The sequence below is a fragment of the Crocodylus porosus genome, unplaced genomic scaffold (assembly GCF_001723895.1).
Source record: "Crocodylus porosus isolate Cpor-Errol unplaced genomic scaffold, CroPor_comp1, whole genome shotgun sequence".
NCBI lineage: Eukaryota > Metazoa > Chordata > Crocodylia > Crocodylidae > Crocodylus > Crocodylus porosus.
The window spans coordinates 12676090-12685893 of record NW_017728931.1 but is presented as its reverse complement, the minus strand read 5'-3'; the positions used below and the strand labels follow the sequence as shown (position 1 = coordinate 12685893).

The window sequence follows — 9804 nt, the reverse complement described above, 5'->3', positions numbered from 1 at the left end:
CACCACCACCCTCTGAGTATGACCCTTCAGCCAATCTGCAATCCATCTGACTGTGTAGGCATCAATGCCACAGTCGCCTAGTTTTTTAATGAGGATGGGGTGGGAGACAGTGTCAAAGGCCTTGCTGAAGTCCAGAAAGACTACGTCCATGGCAACACCTGCATCCAATGCTTTTATGACCTGATCATAAAAAGCAATCAGGTTGGTCTGACTTGACCTGCCCCTAATGACACCCTAATTTGATTGGGGGGGGGAAAATCATTGGAATGAAATTGTGATGAAAATGGCCCTAAATCTGCACAAACGCTTGTGAAAAGATGTTTTTCCTTTATCCAGACTTATTTCACTCATCAGAAAGAAGACAATTGAGAAATCGGGGGGGAAAGCACGTAGGCCTGGCCATGTTCCCACAGTTCCATTATTCTTTCCCAAACTGTGGGTGGGGTGGCCATTTAAAAACTGAGTCATTGTGAAAGGTAGGGAGGTGAGAGGTCACTGGAGTTCCCATTTGATACTATCAGTACTGGTGAAGTTCAGTCATTCTGACTGCCATGGGTTGGATAATATTTACTGAGAATGAGACCAAGATTGGATTGTATTAAATTGCTGCATGGTTTCATAATGTTTACCTAATTTATGTAAATATTCACATAGTGGAACAGTAATCCAATAAAAATCCTTTTAAAAATGCACAGCTCAGGAGGCTGAAAGAGAGAGAGCGAAAGAGCAAGAGAGCAGCGATAATGCACCATTGCTTTTGCTGTAATTGAACAAGTCAATTTTCGCAATTAATCTTTAATAGTGCAATACTGCTTCCTCATCTCTATGCATTATGGACCTTCATCTGGCACTGATTTCCCTGAGTGCAGATCCATCAGAGCTCATTAAATAATCCTGATGCCCCAGACATCTCCTGTCACATGAAGGAGAACAATTGCTCCTTTAATGGGCTTGAGACTTGCATGTGAAGTCTGCATAATGCGTGCTGATGGTCTGATGCACCGAAGCTGTGACTGCTCCTCTGCTTCACGGGTGTATGTTTTAGTGGAACCAGTTTACTTAATTTAAAGTTCATCAATAGCAGGTAACTAACTCAGCCAGAGGTGATTCTATAGCCAACATATCATAATGCTTCTGGTCTTTAAGCACTTGCATGGTAGGTACCTTACCAACCTGTCCCAGGTCTTAAAAATGCTTATGGCCTAGTAAGGATTTTCTGTGATATTTTCTATTGGCCCAGCTGCATAGTTGTGAGGGCTGTTGGACAGGCATCTAGTGCCCTTCTTAAGAACCTGAAGGAAGCCCCAGGGGACAGGTAGTTGGTTTCCAGTGGGTGCCACCTGCTCTGAGGGACATAGATGGATCATCTGAGAGAGAAAGGATAGCTCAGTGCTGAAAGCCTCAGACTTGGGGTAGCTGGATTTAAGTCCATACTCTGCTACATGCTCCCTGTGCAATCTTTGGCAAGTCCTTTAGCTTCTCTGTGTATCTGTTCTATTTCTGTTATGAAAAGGGGAAGCAATAGTACTGTCTAAATCTGCTAAAGGCTGTGAAATGATGGCCTTATATAAATGTCCAAAATGACTCATGTTTTTAAGTTTATGGGGTCCTCTTTCCGTTATGTTGGTACAGCGCTGTTGGTTTTGGTGTAGGAGAGCAGGGCCTTAGCCCTACTATTCCCTGTCCCTTTGAGGGAGCTATAGAAGAAGAAGAGCCATTAGCACTAGGATATCCAAGGCGTTGTTCTCTTATAACAAAGGACATGGTCAGTCAGGTCCTTCTTCTGGTGTGGTGAAAGGAGCATCCCCTTGAACTAGACTAGCGTGACAGGAACTTGCAGAATCTGGCCTGCAGCTCCTGCACTCCTCTGAGTCCCCTACTTCTTCTTAAAACCCTGTTTTTTTCCTGGGAAGCTCCATAAAAAGTGTAAATCCCACTTGACAGTACAATCTTTGGAGAAAAATCCTGACACTCCCCTTTCCCCACTTCTGGGGAAGAAGATAGATGTACATTGGTTGTCATTGCTGCCACCTAGTGTTGGATATTATATAACCAACTAAGAAGCTTCTCCCAAGATTGATTCTCCCCTTTACCAAATTCAAGCATGGTTTACCAGCTGGTAGGTTAAAAGAGGCACATACCAAGGGCCAGATTATGAAAAGTTAGTAAATGCTTGAAATTTGCCCCATAAGCCCATTAATAAGTTGATGTTTTGCAGGTGCTGAGCACTTAACGAATCTCACACTTTTGGTGAGTATTGCTAGCCCTGGGAGTTTCTGACAATCAAGCTACTTATGAATTGATTTGGGTGCTGAACTTTGAGTGCTCCTAAATTTGACATATTTGTCGCTAAATTAAATCATTAATAAAACTAAGTACAGGGACAATACATTTAAAAACCCGAGACACTTGTGCCATCTAGATCCAAATCTGAGCAGATATGGAGTCAGATGGTATTTTTCATGGCTGTTCCTCTTATTGAGACTCGCATCAAAGCTTTCATTCTCAATTGTGCTTGAAGTTCCTCCTTGTTCACATTGCAGAAGTTTAAGTCTCATTATCTTCTATGGGATTATCTAGATGAATAAGGCCAATGCGTTTATTTAGTCTGGAGATGAGAAGACTGAGGAGGGATTTAATAACAGCCTTTAACTACCTGAAGAGTGGTTACAAATAGGATGGAGCTAGACCATTTTTAGTGGTGGCACATAACAGAACAAGGAGCAACCGTCTCAAGTTGCAGCAAGGGAAATTTAGGTTAGATATTAGGAAAAACTTTCCCATGAGGAGAGTAGCAAAGCACTGGAACAGGCGACCCAGAGGGGTTGTTGAATCTCTATTCATAGAGGTTGTTAAAACCTGAGTAGACAAAGCTTGGATGATGTAACTGGGGATGGTCCTGCTTTGAGCAGGGGTTTGGACTAGATGACTTTTTGCAGTCCTTTTCTATGATTCTGTGTGGACCTTGATGTGTCAGTGGTGCATCTCTAGTTCCTTTTGTAATAACCTCTTTGCTGGGACAAAAATGATTTAATAGAGAAACCAAGTCGCAATAAAAATGTATTTCCCTTTTTGCCCTCCGTTGTATTGTCTCAAAAGAAAGTAGTCATTCATTTAGGGCTTGATTCAAAACCAGTTCAACCCAATATGACTGTTGATTTGTATGGGCTGTGTACAAAACATCTATGAATATGAAAATGTGTGCCATTTTTAACTTCTTGTCACAACACAGTATGTTGTCCTGTTGTCATTTCATTGATGTGTATTGTTTAACAGCAATAAGTTGTCCTGAAGGCCAAGTTTACCAACAATGTGGAACTCCATGCAATCAGACCTGCCGATCCCTGTCCTACCCAGATGCAGATTGTAATGATTTCTGCATGGAAGGCTGCTATTGCCCACTTGGGCAATATATTGACGAGCATGGAGACTGCGTGCCAAAATCCCAGTGCTCTTGTTACTATGATGGTGAGATTTTCCAACCAGATGATGTCTTTTCCGACCATTACACTATGTGGTAAGTAGAGGGTTCATGACTGAGCTGAACCCCCTCCCCCCCCAAAAAAGAAAAGGTGGTTTAAATTGACATGGCTGCATTGATGTCAGTATAGCTCTGCTGATTTCAATTTGCTGAAGATTTTGCCCCCAACCAATTTAAATAGAAGGGCACTAGATATGCTAATATAGACATGTTACACTAAACGCATCTTTATCACAGAGGAGACTATTAAACCACATTCTGCTAAATATTCTGAAATGAAATTCAGACACTTGCACTAGCAACTTTATAGGCTTTTAAAATACTGTTTGATTTTATCCTAGGACATGTTTAAAATACTGAAACCCACTTGTCTCTTTCAAGTATGCAACTATTAAAAAGCCATTACAATTATTAACCCACAATTAAGAATTTAATTGATAAACTCTTCCTAATGAGTCTGTTTTCTATTCTGTTCTTCTTCTCTTCATAAATAAGATCACAACGATGCTAATGCTGCATCTCAATTCTGGTAAAAAGCTGTTTCTACCCTTCTTTATGCTGTAGCTCATGGGCCTGATTTCACTGAACACATCTCAGTTTAAAGCCAGGATAGCATAGTGGGACTGCGTTATCCTAAAGTTTCAGTAAAGGAATGGCAAATAATAATGGGTGGTGAGAAGGAAGTTTGCCTTGGCAGATCAAGGGTACATCATGGGTAGAGAGCAACAGTTTTCCTTATGTGTATGAAATGCTAGCTATAGCTTTTGCTGCCTCTGTTTCCATAATAAGAAGAAAGAATGCCCTTGGAAGTGAGAGGGCAATTTTTGTAGACTTTCTGGAAGCAAAAGTGTAAGTGAAATGTCAGTTTGTTAAATATCAGTACTTGTGTTTCTTTTGCAGCTATTGTGAAAATGGCTTCATGCACTGCAGTACCAACAGGCTCCCTGGTGCCTTTCTGCCAGATGTTTACTTTGCCAACCAGCCATCTTCCAGAAGTAAGTGTGCTTGGGGGGAAAAAAAAAATCATGTTTGTTATTCTTTCCCTCCCATCCTCTCTCTCCCAGTCTCTTCATTTGCAGCATGTAGGAAGTACTAAGACATAGTGGGTGGAGTGTTGTTGGTGTCTATAAACCAACACTTCCCACTAGATGGAATCGGGCATGCTCCTGCCTTCAGAGGGAGCTGGGGATGTGTACTGAGCATCTGATATGATTGGTTATCACAGGATTGTAGTTAGTTGTTGCAATCCCTCTCTTGAGGGATAGTTTTAGAGTCCCACATCCTGCTTGATGATTATCACAGCAGTGATCCAGTCAGCTTTTTTATTACCTGTATCAGGCTAAGAAGTTGTGATCATTCCTTTGGGAGGCCAGCCTGACCATTGCTATGCAGGATTTTTAGCTTCAGGATAGGACCACTCCCAAATGGCATGTCGTAAAACTGTTCAGTCACTGAAGCTGGCACAGTATGCAGCAGCTGGCTTGTTGGGAGCACATGACACCAACTCAGCATCTGCTCTGGTTTCCCATCAGTTTTGTGGATGGAATATAAGATGCTGACTCAGACATAAGAAGCCTCATATGGCCTGAGACTAGCATTTTGAAGAGACCACCTCTTCCCATCTCATTTTTGCCTCAGCAACAAGCATTAGGGGAACAGAAGAAAGGTTGCTGTGGCTGGTCAAGCACTCTGTGAATTCTCTGAAACTCTGGAGATAACTTGGTGCCTTGCTCAGAAGTGGTCCCAATTTTCAGAGCTTGCTGCTTGGGGATCTTGGAAAGAACTGAATGTAAATTTCTGAGAGAGTAAGGGGCCTGGAAGGAGATTTGGTAGGTGTCTACCCAATTGAGACCCGATCAAACTGATTATTTTAATGCTCTTAAGATTTAGTAGTTCAATAGTTTAATGTCTTGGGGCAGCATCTTTTTTAGATTTAATTTACATGGAAACAATGAAATAAATCAATCTAGAGCTGTTCAGAAATTTTGACTTTCCATCAAAAAAACTGAAAACCAAAGTGCTGCATAATTCTATAGTATGTTAGTTAGAGCCGTGTTGTTGTTGTTGCTACCATTATAATTATACAAGGACAAGTTCTAGTGTGAGTACAATTTTACCAGTATAATGATGCTTGCACTAATATAGCTCATTTCCTTCTCCCATGGACAAAAGTACCTTGATATTGGTGTTAATAGAGTTTGCACCTAGGGAGTCGGGGTGAGGGTTGTTGCTTTATTTTTACCAGAATGTAGAGCTATGTTTGGTTCCAACTTTATATAAAATTGGACTTGTAGTAAAAATGCCAGTGAATTCCATGAGCATTCTCCTAATGACATTTTGATTGTAATGACATTTAAAAAAATTTCTTGCAGTAAAAAGGAGCTTGACCTGCAGGCCTCCCATGGACAAGTTCATCTGTCCGCCAAACAACCCAGGGGCTCAAGGCATTGAGTGTGCTAAGACCTGCCAGAATTATGACTTGGAGTGTGTCAGCCATAACTGCTTATCTGGATGCCTCTGTCCCAAAGGGATGGTAAGCAAAATATGAATTGCTGTGTTTAACCACAAATGGATTGTGATAATTTCCTTTGCCTTACTTTCCTATCATCAGCTCTCCTGTTGCTGCACCCAACCCCATGGCTTGCAATGTCTCCTGCAACTATTTAGCCCAAAAGTTCAGTGCTGTTCATCCAATTGGAGCTGCTCCTCAGCAAGTGTATTGGGAGGAAGAATATACAGAAATCCCCTTTCCCATGCCTAATGTACCTGTGTAGAAAGGAGCCAAAATGCTGCTGCTCTCATGCTGTGAGCATATGGAAAGGGTCACTTAGTGCTGAAGAGACCTGTTTGGGCAGGTGAAGGGATATAAGTAAGGTCTCTCACACATGTGCTAGAACCAAGCGGGTGGGTGTACATGAGGGTTTGTTTAGATCTTTTTTCAGGCTTAAGATGTCATGAATTTACTTCCTCTGCTAGTTTCAAACTCTTAAAAAAACAAAAGCAAAAAAAAAACCAAAAATACAACCCCCGCCCCACCTGCAAACCAACAATTACCATCATCTGGAATTTATCTACATTGATAAACCTTTATTGCCTTTTTTTTTTCTATATGTGTATTATTTTTTTTTTATCCATATGCCTTCCTTTACCTGCCTAGAAACTGAAATTAGAATTGTTATTGATATTTCTGGGATTCATATTTGTTCCTTCTGTCAAGAGTGGTACCACACATTTGTCCAAATGTAGTAAAAGATGCTTCCAAGTCCCTTCCGCCAAGGGAAGCAGGTTGAAAGATGAAGACGTTTATTTGTGTGACGTAAGAGGGCAAAAGTTGTTGATTTTTGGGTGGGGTGGGGGGTACTGGAAAAAGGAGAGCTGGTTTTGTAACTTGAATTATATTCAGGGAATTCAGGAGTGTCATGTCCTGAAACTGGAAGTTCTGTTTGGCACTGCAGGTGTAGAATACTCTGAGGCAGGATAGCACTTTCTTCTGTGCTAGCTGGTCCTTTCTACCTGCCTATAAATCTGGCATAATGCGAAGTGAAAACATTTTACCTTGCTAATCTAGAAAGGTCCATGGTACCCATGGGTAGGGTCCCCTCCTCCCTTGCCCTCCTAACCATTAAACTGCGAATGACTTGAGTTGTTCACAGTCGCAAATTTGCTTGTCTGGGCCTTTAGTTTAATGAAAGAAAGTGTGAGCACTACTAAAATGTATGGGCAAGGTTTTATATAATTGCTGTGTACTTAGGCTCAAGTCTTCATGAATTCACTTCATCTGCTAGTTTTGAAGTCCATCAAGAAAAAACAAAAGCAACCCCCAAACCAGTAATTACCAGTAATTGAATTAATCTGGAATTATCTGCATTGATAAACAGTCATTGCCTTTACTTTTTTAGGTGCATAATATGTGTGTATGTATGCATGTATGTGTATATATGTCTATGTACATGTGTGTGTATGTCTATATACATGTATATACACATATATGTATGTATGTATGTGTGTGTGTGTGTATATTTATATATATAAAAATAAAATTTCCCCCTCCATATACCTTCCTTTACCTGAATAGAAACTGGAGCTAGTATTCTTTCTAGACGTTTTCAGGATTTATTTTTGTTCCTTCTTTGAAGATTGATATTGTGTATGCTGATAAGCAGATACTTTTAATGGCAGATCCTACTCTAAAATATAAAGACAGCATCTTTCATTCATTCATTTATAAGATATGTATAGTTTTTCCTAACAAAGGTTCTGGACAGCTTACAGAGAACATAATAATTTATAAAATAGGAGAGCAACGAGAAAAAAATGAATGAAAAGAGAACAAAGCAATTTAAAAGGGGAACTAGAACATCCATGTAAAATGAAGACCCACTAAACAATCTCTCAACCTGCTTTGTTTGCCAAATTCCTGCCCAAATAGGAAGGTCATATAGTATTTCCAAAAAATGTCCAGATCTGGCTTTGGCAAGAGAGGAAGGAGTTTCAGAGCTGAGGAGCAACAGACAAGGAAAACCTTCCATGTGTTTTTGCTAAGTGGAATTCAAATACTGATGGTACTTGCCAGGTAGTTGTTCTCACCTGACCTTAGGGATTGCTATGGGGCATAAGAGAGAAGGTTGCCACTTAGCTATATAGAGCCCAGACTGTTTAGGGCCATATAGTTCAAAACCAGCATTTTAAATGACATTTGGAAAACTGGTGGGAACCAGTGCAGACGCTGGATGACTGGAATGATATGCTCTTGGAGTTCTACCCAAATGCTTGACTTTAAGAAAGCCAACTTTGATGTGCTCAGGGCACTAGTCAGGGAGGCACTCAGAGCTCAGGGGGTAGCTAGTATGGGGGTCCAGGAAAGGTGGTCCTTCCTCAAGGAGGCTATCCTTGGGGTGCAGCAGGATGCAATTCCTCTGCGCAGGAAGGCGGGAAAAGGGTCCAAGAAACCTTCATGGCTGAGCGCAGATATCCAGGCTGGCCTGAAACCAAAGAAAAAAGTGTACTGGCAGTGGAAGCAGGGGGCAGGGACAAAGGAGGAGTACATCTCCCTGACCCGAGCTCGTAGGGATTTGGTAAGGAAGGCTAAAGCAGCACTGGAGCTTAGATTAGCTTCTGGGATTAAGGATAACAAAAAGTCCTTCTTCAAGTATATAGGTAGCAAGAAGAAGTCTCGGGGTAACATTGGACCCCTATGGAGCAGGCCAGGGCAGTTGGTGATGGACGCGCAAAAGAAGGCAGAACTCTTCAACAAGTTTTCTGCCTCCGTGTTCCTGTCTGCTGACAACGGGGTGCTCTTGGGTGATAGCGTAGAGGCCCAGGAAGGATGCGAGTCCCCCGACTGTTAGTTCAGACCTAGTAAAGGAGTACCTGGAGGGCTTAGGTGTGTCCATGTTGGCGGGCCCGAATGACCTTCATCCGCAGGTGCTGAGGGAATTGGCTGGTGTCATTGCGGAGCCATTGGCACGGCTGTTCGAGAACTCCTGGTGCTTGGGCCAAGTCCCTGAGGACTGGAAAAGGGCCAATGTGGTCCCTATTTTCAAGAAGGGGAGGAAGGAAGAGCCTGGCAACTACAGGCCAGTCAGCCTCACTTCGATCCTGGGAAAGGTCTTTGAAAAAATTATCAAGGGCCACATTTGTGAGAGCCCTGCAGGGGAAGTGACGTTGAGGGGTAACCAGCATGGGTTCATGCAAGGCCGATCCTGCCTGACTAACCTGGTCTCTTTGTATGACCAGGTAACAAAGAGCTTAGTTGTGAAGGAGGAAGTCGATCTCATCTTCTTGGACTTCCAGAAGGCCTTTGACACAGTGTCCCACCCAATTCTGGTGGGCAAGCTCAGGGACTGGGGCACTGACGAATGCACAGGCATGTGGGTGGCAAACTGGCTCCAGGGGTGAACCCAGAGTGTGGTGGCGGATGGGTCAATGTCGACCTGGGAGGGTGTGGGCAGCCGAGTCCCTCAGGGCTTGGTCCTTGGGCCAGTGCAGTTCAACATCTTCATTAGCGACCTGGACGAGGGTGTGGAGAGCACCCTGTTCAAGTTCGCTGAATACACCAAGCTGTGGGCTAAAATGAATACACTGGCAGGCAGGGACCGCATCCAGGCAGACCTGGATAGGTTAGAGGAGTGGGCGGATCTGACAGGATGCGGTTCAACAAGGACAAGTGCAGGGTGCTGCACCTGGGGAGAGGGAACCAGCATTATGGTTATAGGTTAGGGGCTGCCCCTCTCGGCAGCACAGAGGCAGAGAGGGATCTTGGAGTCAGGATTGACTCCAGGATGAATATGAGTCACCAGTGCGACAAAGCAATAGGCAGAGCC

General features: G+C 42.8%; 1 protein-coding gene across 3 annotated transcripts in view; it reads left to right on the top strand.

Annotated features, from left to right (window-relative positions):
- The window catches only part of VWF (von Willebrand factor), a 207628-nt gene that overhangs the window by 54559 nt on the left and 143265 nt on the right, over window positions 1-9804 (top strand). For all 3 annotated transcript variants that reach the window (XM_019544220.1, XM_019544218.1, XM_019544219.1), the window contains exons 16-18: window positions 3277-3517; window positions 4382-4476; window positions 5854-6014. In XM_019544220.1, coding sequence (XP_019399765.1) covers window positions 3277-3517; window positions 4382-4476; window positions 5854-6014 — 497 coding nt within the window. The remainder of the gene's footprint in view (window positions 1-3276; window positions 3518-4381; window positions 4477-5853; window positions 6015-9804) is intronic.